Here is a 17,442-nt window from a genome sequence, read left to right on the forward strand (position 1 = left end):
CGATGTACGCCTTCTGCAGCGGCGTGGCGCGGCAGCACAGCACGGCGGAGCAGCGGCGCGCGAGCGTGAGGAACGGCGCCACCAGCCCCGAGCGCCGGTCCAGGATGTACGTGAGCGTGGCCCGGCCACCAGCTGGACGGTACCTTGACGATGTACGCCTTCTGCAGCGGCGTGGCGCGGCAGCACAGCACGGCGGAGCAGCGGCGCGCGAGCGTGAGGAACGGCGCCACCAGCCCCGAGCGCCGGTCCAGGATGTACGTGAGCGTGGCCCGGCCACCAGCAGGACGGTACCTTGACGATGTACGCCTTCTGCAGCGGCGTGGCGCGGCAGCACAGCACGGCGGAGCAGCGGCGCGCGAGCGTGAGGAACGGCGCCACCAGCCCCGAGCGCCGGTCCAGGATGTACGTGAGCGTGGCCCGGCCACCAGCAGGACGGTACCTTGACGATGTACGCCTTCTGCAGCGGCGTGGCGCGGCAGCACAGCACGGCGGAGCAGCGGCGCGCGAGCGTGAGGAACGGCGCCACCAGCCCCGAGCGCCGGTCCAGGATGTACGTGAGCGTGGCCCGGCCACCAGCAGGACGGTACCTTGACGATGTACGCCTTCTGCAGCGGCGTGGCGCGGCAGCACAGCACGGCGGAGCAGCGGCGCGCGAGCGTGAGGAACGGCGCCACCAGCCCCGAGCGCCGGTCCAGGATGTACGTGAGCGTGGCCCGGCCACCAGCAGGACGGTACCTTGACGATGTACGCCTTCTGCAGCGGCGTGGCGCGGCAGCACAGCACGGCGGAGCAGCGGCGCGCGAGCGTGAGGAACGGCGCCACCAGCCCCGAGCGCCGGTCCAGGATGTACGTGAGCGTGGCCCGGCCACCAGCAGGACGGTACCTTGACGATGTACGCCTTCTGCAGCGGCGTGGCGCGGCAGCACAGCACGGCGGAGCAGCGGCGCGCGAGCGTGAGGAACGGCGCCACCAGCCCCGAGCGCCGGTCCAGGATGTACGTGAGCGTGGCCCGGCCACCAGCAGGACGGTACCTTGACGATGTACGCCTTCTGCAGCGGCGTGGCGCAGCAGCACAGCACGGCGGAGCAGCGGCGCGCGAGCGTGAGGAACGGCGCCACCAGCCCCGAGCGTCGGTCCAGGATGTACGTGAGCGTGGCCCGGCCACCAGCAGGACGGTACCTTGACGATGTACGCCTTCTGCAGCGGCGTGGCGCGGCAGCACAGCACGGCGGAGCAGCGGCGCGCGAGGTGAGGAACGGCGCCACCAGCCCCGAGCGCCGGTCCAGGATGTACGTGAGCGTGGCCCGGCCACCAGCAGGACGGTACCTTGACGATGTACGCCTTCTGCAGCGGCGTGGCGCGGCAGCACAGCACGGCGGAGCAGCGGCGCGCGAGCGTGAGGAACGGCGCCACCAGCCCCGAGCGCCGGTCCAGGATGTACGTGAGCGTGGCCCGGCCACCAGCAGGACGGTACCTTGACGATGTACGCCTTCTGCAGCGGCGTGGCGCGGCAGCACAGCACGGCGGAGCAGCGGCGCGCGAGCGTGAGGAACGGCGCCACCAGCCCCGAGCGTCGGTCCAGGATGTACGTGAGCGTGGCCCGGCCACCAGCAGGACGGTACCTTGACGATGTACGCCTTCTGCAGCGGCGTGGCGCGGCAGCACAGCACGGCGGAGCAGCGGCGCGCGAGGTGAGGAACGGCGCCACCAGCCCCGAGCGCCGGTCCAGGATGTACGTGAGCGTGGCCCGGCCACCAGCAGGACGGTACCTTGACGATGTACGCCTTCTGCAGCGGCGTGGCGCGGCAGCACAGCACGGCGGAGCAGCGGCGCGCGAGCGTGAGGAACGGCGCCACCAGCCCCGAGCGCCGGTCCAGGATGTACGTGAGCGTGGCCCGGCCACCAGCAGGACGGTACCTTGACGATGTACGCCTTCTGCAGCGGCGTGGCGCGGCAGCACAGCACGGCGGAGCAGCGGCGCGCGAGCGTGAGGAACGGCGCCACCAGCCCCGAGCGCCGGTCCAGGATGTACGTGAGCGTGGCCCGGCCACCAGCAGGACGGTACCTTGACGATGTACGCCTTCTGCAGCGGCGTGGCGCGGCAGCACAGCACGGCGGAGCAGCGGCGCGCGAGCGTGAGGAACGGCGCCACCAGCCCCGAGCGCCGGTCCAGGATGTACGTGAGCGTGGCCCGGCCACCAGCAGGACGGTACCTTGACGATGTACGCCTTCTGCAGCGGCGTGGCGCGGCAGCACAGCACGGCGGAGCAGCGGCGCGCGAGCGTGAGGAACGGCGCCACCAGCCCCGAGCGCCGGTCCAGGATGTACGTGAGCGTGCGCCCGTCCACCACCAGCGCGCGCCCGCCCGGCCCGAGCGGGGCGCTCAAGTAGGCCTTGATCGTAGACTCGGCTTGATCCTGTCAAACGAATAACAACATTCTAAGATGCTACGGTCGATAGGGCCGGACCGGACATCACAGCGACGGCAACTGGGTGTCCCTGCCACCAATCGAGCCGTGTCGAAAGCGGATTTAATGCCTTAAGGCATTCTCTACCAGTCAACTATAGAGCAAAACATAAATACTGTTTAGTTTTCAAGTTTTTTGTCTTATCAGGTCTAGCTACCCGTAGTCACTCCCCGTCCCCTACCGACTGCGCCACTTAACACCACCTAAATTTAAAAGATAAGTTCTTATTTCTTGCGATTTCTTGCATACGAAACGTGTCACAGGAAAAATATTACAAAGTTGATGATTTTTAAAAATACAAAAAATACAAAATTATTTATTTATTTGTCCAACATAGGTAATTAATAGGGTATTACAGTAGGGGGTTTTTACCTGGAACATCCAATTAAAAAATTAACACAACGCCGAACCGAGACAATATATACTGTTCCCGTAATGGTCGTCTCTGGGTTATGCAAGCTCAAGAGCACACACACATTGCCGGACACGTTTTCCTATGACCTATACTGACCTTGTCTCTCGACATAAGATGGAGCAGCCTGTCTCTCTGCGAGAACAGCGCCGCCGAGTAGGCGATGTTGATGGCGGTCTCCGGCTTGTCCCCCGTGAGCACCCACACGATGATGCCGGCGTCCAACAAGGCCCGCACGGTGCGGGGCACATCCTCCTGGAGACGGTCTTCCACGCCCGTGGCCCCGACCAGCGTTAAAGCGCTTTCGAGACGAGCGAGCGATTCGCGAATGCGCTTCTCGCGACCTGACAACGTATGGAAATATGAATTATATATTCTTTAATTTGTTGTTTAGCTTCACTAAGAAAGCATGTTTTGAAATTCACTTCCTTTAATCATCGATAATATTTAACGATTTCTACATAGACCAACTGGACGAAGTCGAAAGCGGAGGCTACATAAAGCATATCCTCAAATTCTAATCAACTGATTAAGTGTCAAGATGATAGACTTATTCTTCAGCATTATTTGGTCAGTTCAAAAAAAAAAAAAAAATAGGTTTTATTAAACCTTCATTGGAAAAACGTTAGAACGCGACAAACGTACCTTCCCCCATCTCGGAGGCGCGCTGGTGCGAGGCGAGCCACTCCTCCCACTGCGCGGAGTTCATGCCGCGCTTGGCCATGACCAGCGTGCGCAGCCCCGCGCGCGAGTACTCGGTGAGCAGCGCGCGCGTGCGCTCCAGCGCGGCCGCCTCGGCCGAGCCCGCCCGAGCCGGCGTCAGCGCGCTCAGCACCGTGCTGTCCGCGCCCTTCACGTACAACACCACCTGTGCAGGTTGGGTTCATTCCCTTTGTATACTCGGACTTTATAAAATTAACCACACTACTTTTAGTGTAAGAAATAAATCGACATGAGCAAGATAAGTTTCTGTACCAAATCCTTTAAGTAGTTATTAATTTTGAGCCTTTTCTTGAAAGATAGTTGAAAATCAGGATTGGGAACAAATTTTCTTATATTATACAGGGTGCCATCTGAGTCGTGATCAGTAATATGTTTTTCTAACTCCATAAACAACGAGCAATTTAATGCCCGTACTCTTACTAAAATTAGTTTTTTTTTTTTTCATTTTTTCTTTTTTTTTGTCATTTATTTTTCTTTTATAAGTGGATTTAGGATATTACAACGGCTTATTAAGATATTTAAACTAGTAAATTGAATCGTCTCTTTGAATCGGAACTGTCATTGACATCAATTTTGTCATTTGTCCCAGTTAGCAATAAAATTTACATAATTTTTCATTTGAAACATCTTACAAAGCTGTTTAAATACCACATTGGCACTTGTAAAAGTAAAATAAATGACAAAAAATAAACAAAAAAAAAAAAAAAAATATCTTGTCTGATTTTAGTAAGAGTAGGGGCATTAAATTGCTCGTTGTTTATGGAGATAGAAAAACATGTAACTGATCACGACTCAGATGGCACCCTGTATTAACCATTTTATTAATGTCGCATTAACGTTGGACGTACAGTAAGTACCTATACAAGTTCGCTTCATCAAAATTGAAAGTTGAAACTCTCAAGTCTCTCTCAAAGAGGAGTATTAGGCCCGGTGTCGGTACTGCACAGTGCACACTCACCTGGCCGTGCGGGTCGCGCAGCGCCACGCTCATGCACTTGCGCGTGGCGTCGAACTGCTGCACGCGCAGCACGCGCAGGCGCGCCAGCTCGCCGCGCACGCCGACCTCCGCCTCGTGCGGCGCGCGCGACCGCAGCTCGTACCCGTACGCCAGCGCCGCCTCCGCCAGCGCCAGCTCGTCGGGGCTCTCCGCCTCGAAACGCACCGTCTGACACACGAAACGTAGAGTGCGATTACTTTTCTCGATTGATGCTGCTGCAGTTCTCCAGGGTAATTAATATAAAATATCGAAAATGTAGAAAATTATCTGTGATGTCTGAGTAGATCGAATAACTCATGCTTCAACTCTAGCATTGCTGCAATTCTGACCCCAACGACGTTGACAGTTTCAGTTTTTCAGTTGTGTTATATAAGAATTATCTATAATTATTTCTTAATAAGAATAAATTAATACTTAGGGGAAAAATCTAACAGACCAGGAAAATATATAAGTAGTTTGTGTTGAAACCCGTATCATAATATCGTAAGTTAAATAAAACCTAAAATATCAAAAGGTTCTATAATGTCTACAATTAAAGCGACCTCCAGAAAGATCTAAACCGGCTTTTTATGTACCTGTAATTATAATTATGTACCTGTCGGCCCTACGTTACGAAATCACAATGCCGTGATTGACCCGCGAGCGTTGTAATTTTAACCCAACTATTCAAGAAATAATGTTTACGTTTAAATAATTAGTAATCTTGCTCACTCCAGTCTAGCGCATATTTAATTGAACACGTCACAAAGGGCTTGAAATTTAGTGAACCTGTTGGTCGGCGCTAGTGCTGGGCTCGCTCGCGCTGTCGTCGCCGCGCACGAAGGGCAGGCGCGCCAGCTTGAAGCGCAGCGGCGACGTCGTGGACGGCGGCGGCGACGGCGTCGTCGACCGCGACTCTGTCAGCCGCGCGTACCTGTACCGATGCGTATCAATTGTCAAATGCCTTAAATAATTTCAATTATACATCTAATGAAAAGGGACCTAAATAATTGTTGACATTACAACTAATGCGACGCAGAGCAATGTAGGTACTTAAACACAGTCGAAATTAAGGTCCCCTTTCATAAATAACTTCACATATAGATATTAAACTTTCGTGAGACATATTTTAAACTGTTTAGACGACAACGGTTTCACTCACTTGCACGAGTTGCAGTCGCCGCGAGCACTCGAGCCTGAGGAAGGACCCCCGAAGGGCCCGAAACATGTCGCCAATAGCGACTAAAAATTCAAGTGAGTGAAACCGTTGTCGTCTAAACAGTTTAACTTCACATATATATACACGACAAAATATAAACGGGACCGAATTAAAAATTAAAACATATAACTACACATTATTATATGTATATTTTTTCGGCCTCTTCCTTAGTCAAGCTAAGGAAGAGGCCGAAAAAATTAGCTTGACTAAGGAAGAGGCCGAAAAAATATACATAGCTATGGACATGGTGCTCTAGGCCATTTTTGTGTTTTTACCTATAGATTTTTTGGCCACAAAATAAAACATGACGAAACGATTTATTTAACTGCAAAACACATTGTTTGACTGTCAGGGTTATTCCCACTAGTTACCACCAAGTTCTTACCAGTGGTAACTACTGGGAATTTTTTTCCCACCTTTTACCACTGGTAACTACTGGGAAAAATAATTCTCAGTAGTTACCACCAACTCGGTTTGGTGGTAACTAGTGGGAATTTTTATTCCCAGTAGTTACCACCAAAATTTTGTTAGGGTTAAATACTAATAAAAACAGTACAAAAAAATTAAAAATAAATATAGAGTGATTTAATAAATCATTATTAAGTCGATTAGTGTTTTAGTAAACTGCCTTAAAAGTGACGAAAAAATATTGAAACAGTTTAACCGGTACTAGTACAAAAACTATAATATATGCAAGGATAAATTTAATAATCCATTTAGATTATTTTTAAATGATTTTATTCGGTAATTCAAAATCACTCTATATTTATACTATACTATTTTATACTGTTTTTATTAGTATTTAACTCTAACAAAATTTTTAGTGGTAACTACTGGGAATAAAAATTCCCAGTAGTTACCAGTGGTAAAAGGTGGGAAAAAATTCCCAGTAGTTACCACTGGTAACAACTTGGTGGTAACTAGTGGGAATAACCCGACTGTCACTGTCGCACGAATATGGAAAAGTGATAGAGACACAAAGCGTTTCATTATCGTAGCGCAAGCGATTGCCACATTTGCCACCTTGGCTACGCACCCTGATCAGCCAAAGGGCCCGGCCACATGTCAGCGGTGCGACCGCTGTTATGTGGCCGGGCCCAAAATGCACGAAACGGCATTTTTTTTTGGTTTGATCATATAGTAAAAGTTACGCAATAAATATGTCTTATATAAATATTTACCTTGCAAGTGCCTGTTTATTATGTTTTAAACAATTTACATTACCCGTCAAACAATAATATAAGTAACCTAAAACATACAATTCAAATATAAGCACCAATGTCAGATAATAACCGCAAAAATTATGCCAACAAAAGTCGCCCCGCGACCCCCTCGCCCCTCCCGCCCGTTGCAAAACCTTAGTATCAGGAAGGACCCGGAGCTCGGAGCGAGGATCCGAACCTCTCTCCCGCATGCGTTTTAACCTTCACTTCCCCGAATCATAATTAACAAAGTTTGTTTATCACTTAATTAAAATATGAATGTTAATTGAGGATAATTGTACACATTTGCTATCGAATAGTTAATAGTTACCTAATGTTATATTAACAATCAATTTCAGTTTTTGTGCCTGCATTACTGCAGAGTTATTTGTTGATAAATACAGGTTTCTAATGTATGTAATATAAATCTTGGGGCACCATTTCTGCGGGTTGAGGCTGGGGCTGAGGTTTTAGGTGGAATATGGCCTAATGATGAGCATTGTAAGCAATTAACATTTAAGGCAATGGAGGCAATCAGACATTAAGACTTCGTCACAGTGCAGTGTAACGAAGCCTTTACTTTGATAATGCCATGGTAACTAGATACTGCAAAAACAATACATTGACACAGTACACTAAGAACAGTAGTGAATCTAAGGCCGCTCGGCAAGTTATTTACCTACTCTTGCGTTGGCGCTTAGGGTTGTCACTTTTATTTTTAGTTATATATTATTTGCGTATTATGAGTAGCACTAGGTTTCTATTTATATAATATAATGAAATGTTCAATCAATTCATAAATAAGGTATAAATTAAGGCCGGTAAGAGCAGGCAAATGCGAGCGTACTCGAATGCGCGCGATCACAGTCGCGGTACGGCCCACACTGCCGCCACCGTATTCCCCCGTAATTGACGAGAAGCTGGATTTCAAAGAGCACATAAAAACCACAGCAAATCGGGTACGCAAACTTATTTACGTTTTTAAAATTTTACGTAACTCCGCAAACAAAGCATTGCTCAGAACAGTCTACATTAGCATCTGCCAATCTGTACTAGCATACTGCATAACTGCTTGGGGCGGAGCATGCAAAACCTCCTTGATTTCTCTGGAGAGGGCGCAACGAGCTGTTATCAAGGTATCCCTTCGAAAACCAATTAGATACCCTACCAAACTAGTGTACAGCGATCTGGATGTCATCAGTGTTCGTGGTATTTTTATCCTCCGTGTTGTGTCCAGGATTCACGGAGAAGTCTTGAAGTCCTCCAACTACGACTGCATGCTACAAAAACGCACGTTCAAAGTCCCAGTTCCCCCGACTGTTTCAGCTTTCGCTCAACGTCTGCCAAATTTCATCCATCCGTTTGTCTACAACAAAGTCAACACCAAAATCCTCATCAAAAAATTAACGGTTAGGGAAGTTCAGAAAAAAATATCTTCATGGCTCAGCTCCTTTTCCTACGAGGACATAGAAGAACTTCTAAAAGTTGATAAATAACTACTTTTTCCTTTCACATACACACACACACACATACATTTATATATATACACAAACACACATTCACTAGCAACAATTAACTTGACTGAGTCGCACGCTGATGGATAAGTTTAGATTTTTCTAGGTAAATTTAGTTTTATTATAATTTAAGATAGTTTCACAAGATTTGTTTTTTTTTTTAATTTAATTTATTGTAAAAATGTAAGAGTAATTTCTGTTCGTATTTCCTCTTCCTTGGCTTTAAGTTTCAATTGTATAAACTCTCTTGAGTCTGGGTTACCTACGAGACAGGCTGAGCCTAGTGTAGGAACCAGAGCAACCTGACACAATATATTTTTTAGCTGAGGTACCTACACTTTGTCAATTGTACATAATTAGGATAATCTTTGCACCCCTGTAAATGCTTTTGTGTGTTACCTACAATAAATAAACTATATATAAATAAACTATATATATATTATGCGAATGTGTGCGTGGCAGCGCGTGCGTACACGGCGCCCGGCGCGCACGCACATATTCAAGCCGGCAGCGGCACATTTCTATGAAGATTCACTACTGTTCTTGTACTGTGACATTAATGTTCCTATTCCTAATTTACGTGTTCGTCAATTGTTGATATAAGATAGGCAAGTTCTCTTTTACGAGGTTTCCCATGACTTTCCTCGTAGAGTAGCAAAACACGTGTCGATGTTTTTCTTATCAGTTGTGGAACCTTACCTAATTTCATTTTGCGTGCATTACAATAATAAGCAAGCGTGTATTACTTATGGCCTACAATAGTAGTACAGCACGTAATTTAGCGGAATGGTGCAGTAATATTCATCTTTATTAATCTATATTGCCATTTGCCTTTATGAACAATTTCGATCGGGCTGAGAAAAAAAAAACAACGGGTTGCACTCAGGGAGTGCCGGCAGAAGTGAAAACTCAATGACTATTGCAAAATGCACTATGTATAATTGAGGTTTAACGCCATCTAGCGTTAGCGTTAATAACTTGAAACCCCTAAGCACATCACTGTTAGTACTCTAGTTATATTAAAACCAGTTAGAGCGAAACTCACTAGATGGCATTTAAATCAATAAAGAAAAACTCAATGACATTACATGTAACAGTTTTTCGATCAGGTCACGTGTCCGTCTTACGGTCACGTGATCGTCTTACGCTGTCTCGAGTTTAACATTTTTTCCCCACTTCAGTGCACAGCGCCGCTAAAGCAGTTTTCACTTCAAAAACGAAGCATTTTGGTGATGTGAATAATAGTGTTTTCATTTTTATAAAGGGCCAGCTTACCTGGCCCTGAGCATGGCCACCCAGCGGGGCAATGTTGCCAGCTTTTTGGACACCTGGCGCCCTCGCTGCGATCTATGACAAGCATTTAATAGTTTAATAGTTATATTCATTATGTTGGTGCCCAAGTGCATAGTGCATTCAGTAATATTAATTTTACATACATTGATGTATAATCTCTGTTTAATGTAAGGGTTCATGGGTGTATTTGAATAGTGTTTAAGGTGATACTAGTAATACTAAGCCTTTGAAAATAAGATAAAATAATATTGAAATAAGGTGTTAGAGCGGTTTCAGACTAGCGTATTTTTCTGCGCGTATTATACAGTCATTTCGGCGGTATGAGTTTACACGCGCCTTACATTTCCCTACATTTGGTTTTCAGTTTGGTCAGAAAATTCCCCTAAACATTTAGTTTGGCGACTTCGAATAAGTACATTTTCACATATACATGTCTCATTATGTTCTACTTTTCAGTGATCACGTCCTCAAGTCACATATTACCTAGTCGCTACTTACCATACCTATACTTAAGTATTCATGTCATCATAAACTTAATGAACTAAGTTCCCATAATATCATGCCATCGACAATCGATGTAAAAGTACGTAATGCGTAATGGTAGACCTACTCGTATTAGAAGGATATTTATTTATTTATTTAGAAACAAACAGTCATTCATTAACATTAATCAGTAGATTAAGCAGCAGTAAATAGACCTATAGTTTCCTTAATTCAATATAGTCATATACTCGTACTAAATCATTCAGAAATGACAATGAGTTGTTCACGAAATACCTATACAAATACTTGACTTTTATATCAGAACGTTAGCGTTCTTATAACCGTATATAGGGAATATATTGCTGTGTTTTTTGTAAGAAAAACAAAAATGTATTTATTCCACGACTAGGAAAGGTAACGGTTAGTTCTTACGAGGGGCGTTGAAAATATTCTCGGTATTGATATCTTACAACCTCTTCTAAAATTTCTTTCGTTACTGGCCGCTAAGGTTTATTCATTGACATTAAAAAAAAGTATAATTCGAACCGAGATGTTCTTTTGTTTTTCTGCAATTGCTGAACAAACATGAACATCATGTGGGAATTGACAATGTTAACTAAATTAGAACATCGATGCGTGATAAAATTCTTGACAAAACAGGGTAAAAATCAAAAAACCATAAAAGAGGAAATGGATTGTGTTTACCGTGAGTCTGCTCCTTCTTTATCTACCATTCAAAAGTGGTCAAGCGAGTTTAAACGTGGAAGGGAGAGTGTTGAAGACGACCCTAGACCTGGCCGGCCTGTAGTAGCTACTTCACAAGAAAATATTGATAAAGTGGAAAAACTTATATTGGAAGATGGTCGAGTGAAGGTAAAATCTATAGCACAAGTAACCAATCTCTCTATTGGTACCGTACATGATATTATCCATGACCATCTTAATATGTCAAAAGTAAGTGCAAGATGGGTTCCGCGAATGCTGACTAGGCTTCAAAAAGACATGCGTGTAGCTTGTTGTTCCGATTTTATTGACCTGTGCGGTGAAAATCCTGATGAGGTGCTGCAAAGAATAGTTACTGGAGATGAAACCTGGGTTCATCATTATGACCCAGAGAGTAAACAAGAGTCCATGCAGTGGCACATTAAGGGTTCAGCTCATCCCAAGAAGTTCAAGGTCATCCCTTTAGCTGGCAAGGTCATGGCCACGATATTTTGGGATTGTGAAGGAGTATTACTGATCGATTATAAAGAAAAAGGTGTAAATATCACAGGACAGTACTACGCTAACATTCTACGTCAATTAAAGGATGCAATCAAAGAAAAGAGGCGAGGAAAGTTAACCAAAGGTGTTATGCTTCTGCATGACAACGCCCCCGTCCATACTGCTCATATTGCCAAGGCAGCTATTGTTGAATGTGGGTTTGAAACTGTTACTCACCCACCGTATAGTCCGGACTTAGCCCCCAGCGACTTCTTTTTGTTCCCCAATCTTAAAAAGGATCTGCGTGGAAATAAATTTTCCTATGATGAAGCATTGAAGGCGGCAGTGGAGGAGCATTTTTACACCAAAGATAAAAAATATTTTTATGCAGGATTAAAAAAAATAATTGATCGATCTTTTAAGTGTATGAACATAGGGGGGGAGTATATTGAAAAATAAAAATATCAAACTTTTCGTACTTGTTTGTTTTCATTCTCATACCGAGAATATTTTGAACACCCCTCGTACGCAGCTGATGGCTTGCGTGCTACAATCTGAATTTCAATTCTGAATTCATTCACGCGAGCCACATCCACATCGTAATCCACGAGCGCTCCATTTCTTGTCCACACTCGCAACAGACAGCCGGTGATCTTGAATATCCGGCTTTTTCGTTGGATTAGACTACTAAAGAATGTAAACTAGAGCTAGGAAACCACAGATTTTGTTGAATCTTAGCGTTTTAATTTAAAACGATGAAAACTATGCGTTACATACTTGTACTGTTACATCAGACGTGCGTAACATGGACTTAAGTCGATGTGGGTCGCCGGTTTTTGGTTGTATTCTCCGGTACACTCTTTACAGAGCAACCAATTTGCCGTTTCGCCGAAGTTTTGTTGCCCGAATTTCACTTGCCAACCAACATTTCGCAGATGATTTACTTTGGCAACCAACATTCGGAAAATGTTCATTATGATGACGGTTTACTTGGTCTTTCCCATCACGGAGCAATGGTGTTCAGGACATTTGGGAGACAAACACGTAGAGGCCCATATCCTCATTTGACACTTTAATGAAATGTAAGGGGTACACTGTGCGGATGCTGCCTTTGCTGCCCCTCCTGCTTGCAGAGGCAGCATCCGCCAGGGTGTAAGGACTATATTTTTGCATCATATGAAGTTAAATTACAAAAATAAACCTCTTAATTTTCGTATTAGACTTACGAAGCGATTCTGCTGTGTTTTTTTTAATTGTTGGCAATACACTAATCTGTTAGATTGGGAAATCAAACGAAATATTGTGTTGAGTTGCCACTTAATTATTCAGCAAAATGAAATGATACTCGTAATGACATTTGGCGATGATTTAGAGAACCACCATAACATAAGATATTGAGACAGCTGTATTTGTTGAAAGGAAACAATCACCGGCTTCTTAATGGTGCGGAAAAGTGCTAAAGTATGTGTACAGTAAACTAATGTGCAGTATTCTTTAGGATTGTGCACGTAGCGCTAACAACTAGTGTTGAGCGCCACATTCTGCGTTTTATTTGGAGAGAAGTTAGCCGCGTTAGCGCGAGCCACTAGGTTTATGGGGATACTGTCTTATCAGTGGACCGGCTGGTGCAATGAAGTGTCCCGGTCGCCTGGACTAAAGACGCTCGCATGTAAGTCGTCTACGTTCATCAAGTCCGACAAGTGGTGGAACGAGTGGTGCCGTTGGAGCGTGCGGGCTCCAGGTCGCCGGGGCTGGAGCCGCTCATGTGCATGGCGTCCACGTGCGGCTGCGACCCCACCACCATGTCGCTCGCCGTCAGCACCTGCATCAACTCACTTGTCGGTGGAGCGAGCGGTGCCGTTGGAGCGTGTGTGCTCCAGGTCGCCGGGGCTGGAGCCACTCATGTGCATGGCGTCCACGTGCGGCTGCGACCCCACCACCATGTCGCTCGCCGTCAGCACCTGCATCAACTCACTTGTCGGTGGAGCGAGCGGTGCCGTTGGAGCGTGTGTGCTCCAGGTCGCCGGGGCTGGAGCCGATCATGTGCATGGCGTCCACGTGCGGCTGCGACCCCACCACCATGTCGCTCGCCGTCAGTACCTGCATCAACTCACTTGTCGGTGGAGCGAGCGGTGCCGTTGGAGCGTGTGTGCTCCAGGTCGCCGGGGCTGGAGCCACTCATGTGCATGGCGTCCACGTGCGGCTGCGACCCCACCACCATGTCGCTCGCCGTCAGCACCTGCATCAACTCACTTGTCGGTGGAGCGAGCGGTGCCGTTGGAGCGTGTGTGCTCCAGGTCGCCGGGGCTGGAGCCGATCATGTGCATGGCGTCCACGTGCGGCTGCGACCCCACCACCGTGTCGCTCGCCGTCAGCACCTGCATCAACTCACTTGTCGGTGGAGCGAGAGGTGCCGTTGGAGCGTGTGTGCTCCAGGTCGCCGGGGCTGGAGCCGATCATGTGCATGGCGTCCACGTGCGGCTGCGACCCCACCACCGTGTCGCTCGCCGTCAGCACCTGCATCAACTCACTTGTCGGTGGAGCGAGCGGTGCCGTTGGAGCGTGTGTGCTCCAGGTCGCCGGGGCTGGAGCCACTCATGTGCATGGCGTCCACGTGCGGCTGCGACACCACCACCGTGTTGCACACCGCCAGGATCAGCATGAACTCGCGTACCTAAACCAAACACAAAGTTTATTTCACTTCAATGGCAAGTCTCTTCATGGGTCGAATCAGCTCATAACATTCGTATTAAACTGCCCATCAAGTAGATATAGTTTGGCAAGAGTCGTTTCTCAGTAGCGCTTAAACAAATAAACAGAATCTTACTTTCTTATAATAGTATTGTAATATTTGTAACCACAAAAATGAAGGATGAGTATATGTAGTTTTTTAATATTCTGTTACTAAAAAAACTTATTTGCAATATTGTGATGATTAAGTATATCCTGATAAAGATACATTCGACAGATGTTACGTATAATTTTATACTTTTACTCAATAATGTGATAATGATAATGACTAATGGCTGACATTTGAGAAGTTGGTTTGTGCCAAAAATTCAGTTTGACATGTTTAGTCACTGCTTTAATAATCAGGTACATGTTAAAAATGAAACGAATTTTACCTTTTGAGTGTGTTCATTTCCATTGTTGTCGAGCAAATGTTGCAGCATCCTGGTGTTGGGCGAGATGTGGGTGACGGGGGTGACGATGGGCGGCAGGTCGAGCGACGGCTCCGCCGGCGGGCCCGGCGGGTGGTCGTAGTCCACTCCCGCCACCGTACACCGCCGAAACAACATCTTATTCTCGGTTAGCGTACCCGTCTTGTCACTGAACAGGTAGTTGATTTGCCCTAATTCTTCAGTGATGTTTAACGCTCTACACTGTACACGAGTGTTCGTCATCGGATCGTACATCTCCACGTCCTGGTGTATGTGGTAAACTTGCAACAGCTTCGTCATCTCTATCGTCACGTATAGCGACACCGGTATCATAACTTGTAAGACAATAATGTACGTCCAAAATATTATCAGTCCTTCGTAGGCGGGGGAGTTCGTGGTAATTATGAAATAAGGAAAGTTAGGCAGGCTGTAATATTTGTCGAGAAATATCTTGCAGCCGACGGCGCCTGTGCAGCAAAGGAATAGTAGGACCAAGATGCACCAGATAACGTCGGTGTTCATTTTCTTTTCAAGTTTGGAGCACTTGTAGCGGGGGCCGCCGTTGTTGAGCATGGCCTTGGTCTCGTGGCCGGCGTACACGACGATGCCCTCCACGAAGTCGGTGTTCTTGAGCGTGCACTCGCGGAGCAGCAGGTGGTCGGAGTTGAGCGGCACGCGCTCCTTGTTCGGGTGCGAGATGCTGCCCGTGAATCGGTTGATCTTGGTTGACGGCCGTTCCACTTCCACTGTGCTTTTGAATTTCGATGGACGAAAAGTTAAATGCTGGAAGTAAAAAAAAAGATACCATAATATATACGGTAAGCAACGATACCATATTCATTTCTCAAACATTCGTGTTTCATCTCTTTTTTTTACACACTTATGTTATGTATATTGAGTATAGGCACTATGCAAAATTAGTTTGTAACAAAGAGTAGGGCGCGCCTTTACCTTTTAGTTTTTGACAGTGAAAGTTTTTATGTAGTAGGTACTTAGGTAGTAGGTACTTCAAGAATTAGTAAGACAATATCTGGAGTTTTCATACATTGATTTGTTGCGAACCCATTATACCTATTATAGTTAATAGTTTAAGGTTGGTAAATCCGACGTGTTATACAACTTACGATTAAAGATCTTGTGAGTTGTGACAAACAATTAAGTAGGCATTAATCGTCGTGCGTCGTGCATGACACCTTACATTAATCTCGTTTTAATTGCTTAGAACTTTAATAGTCCGTAATTCCCGTTGATGCAACCCGCTCGCGGCGATCATTTCCGATTTTTCTTTGTGTCGCTAATATCCGAGAAAGTGTTCCCACGCTAAGTCTTTTAGAACTCCACAGACGAAATGTAATGCCATCCACATTAAAAGATAGCATGTTTGTATTAAACCTAAGTATCTTTAAATACAAGCTCTTTATTTTGAACAGTAGGTTAAATGAGTCAGTTAAAATCGAGAAAAACCGCCTTTACCAGGTAATGAAAGCGACATTAATGTCAGCTTACAATGAGGTTAAATGTGAAGCCGGTGAGCTGGAACGGCCGAGCCGGCGACACCGTTTGGAAGGTAACAAGTATCCGCTATAGAGACGGTCCGAGCGGAGGAAATGATTAATGATCATAGTAATTACGCCTCGGATTTTATAGGACATTAAACATATATGCATGAAAAGCACGTTCGGCCTTGACCTTATGTCGGTAGATGACGAAATTCGTCCTCTCTTTTTGTGATTAAAGTTCCGAGTAGTATTTAGGTCAAACAGGGAACTTGAACGACCCGCCATCTAAAATAATGGGCTTGGGAGGCGTGTTCAGATATTTGCGAGCACCTTGGCTTGTTCGATAAATCTGATGGCGACTGTACCTACCTTTTAAGTACCCGAAAGCATAACAACGACGACCTACCTAGGTACACTTAGTAATTATCTAGGCATACCTGAATATCTTAAATTCATTTGAAGGTAATTCTGAGAGAGAGAAGACAAGCACATTTTTTTTAAAAACGTCAGGGATAACGTACTAGGCCAAGCTAACAAGCTCTGGCCCTAATTCTTAATATTGAATATGGTTTTAATTTTAACATTTATGTTATGGAAATTCAGTTTTGCTAGGCCACTCCAAGATATGCGAGATTGTTACCATTTCTAAAAAACCAGGCGGCAGCATCCTCTGCTTGAGGTTGGTCTCGCCGTCGAGGTTGCAGGTGTCGAGGTAGCAGATCCCTAGAGGGTTGGAGGTGTGGAGCAGCACCATGTCCGCGGGCACCGCTTCGTTGTTGGACAGGTGCACCAGGTCGCCCACGCGCACGTCGCGCCATTTCACTCGCACGTATCGGTCCACGTTCCTGCGCAAAAGAGACAGACAGGTTGTTTATTTCACTCACTGAAAACGCGCCCGGAAAACGCGCCTATGTGACGGAACCTTAAGTTCATTATAGCGATCACAATAATTAGAGTAATTGTTGGTATATGTAATGCAAATTCTATACATTGTTATTTTTTATTATATAAACTACGAGCATTTATTGTAATAAGACTTTAGTATAAGATTAAAACTAATTGCTATACCCTGTCCGGGTTCATCTATCTATATCTTCTTCTATATAAATGCAAGTGTCCTGACTGACTGACTGACTGACTGACTGACTGATTCATCAACGCAGAGCCGAAACTACAAAAGCTAGAAAGTTGAAATTTGCACACTAGGTTGCATTTGTAAAGTGTACAAGAGATAAGAAGCGATTTTGAAAAATTCAACCCCTAAGGGGGTTAAAAAGGGGATGAAAGGT

At 46.1% G+C, this 17,442-nt stretch overlaps 1 protein-coding gene across 1 annotated transcript in view; it reads right to left on the reverse strand.

The window, feature by feature from the left end:
- The window catches only part of LOC134662530 (phospholipid-transporting ATPase VB), a 102,529-nt gene that overhangs the window by 19,109 nt on the left and 65,978 nt on the right, over window positions 1-17,442 (reverse strand). Inside the window, exons 2-9 of the mRNA XM_063518790.1 lie at window positions 16,794-16,998; window positions 14,619-15,437; window positions 14,025-14,167; window positions 5,369-5,513; window positions 4,562-4,768; window positions 3,526-3,748; window positions 2,980-3,224; window positions 2,214-2,417 (exon numbers count right to left, since the gene is read on the reverse strand). Of these exons, the coding sequence (XP_063374860.1) occupies window positions 2,214-2,417; window positions 2,980-3,224; window positions 3,526-3,748; window positions 4,562-4,768; window positions 5,369-5,513; window positions 14,025-14,167; window positions 14,619-15,437; window positions 16,794-16,998 (2,191 nt within the window). The remainder of the gene's footprint in view (window positions 1-2,213; window positions 2,418-2,979; window positions 3,225-3,525; window positions 3,749-4,561; window positions 4,769-5,368; window positions 5,514-14,024; window positions 14,168-14,618; window positions 15,438-16,793; window positions 16,999-17,442) is intronic.

Source organism: Cydia amplana, chromosome 3, assembly GCF_948474715.1.
Source record: "Cydia amplana chromosome 3, ilCydAmpl1.1, whole genome shotgun sequence".
Taxonomy (NCBI): Eukaryota; Metazoa; Arthropoda; class Insecta; order Lepidoptera; family Tortricidae; genus Cydia; species Cydia amplana.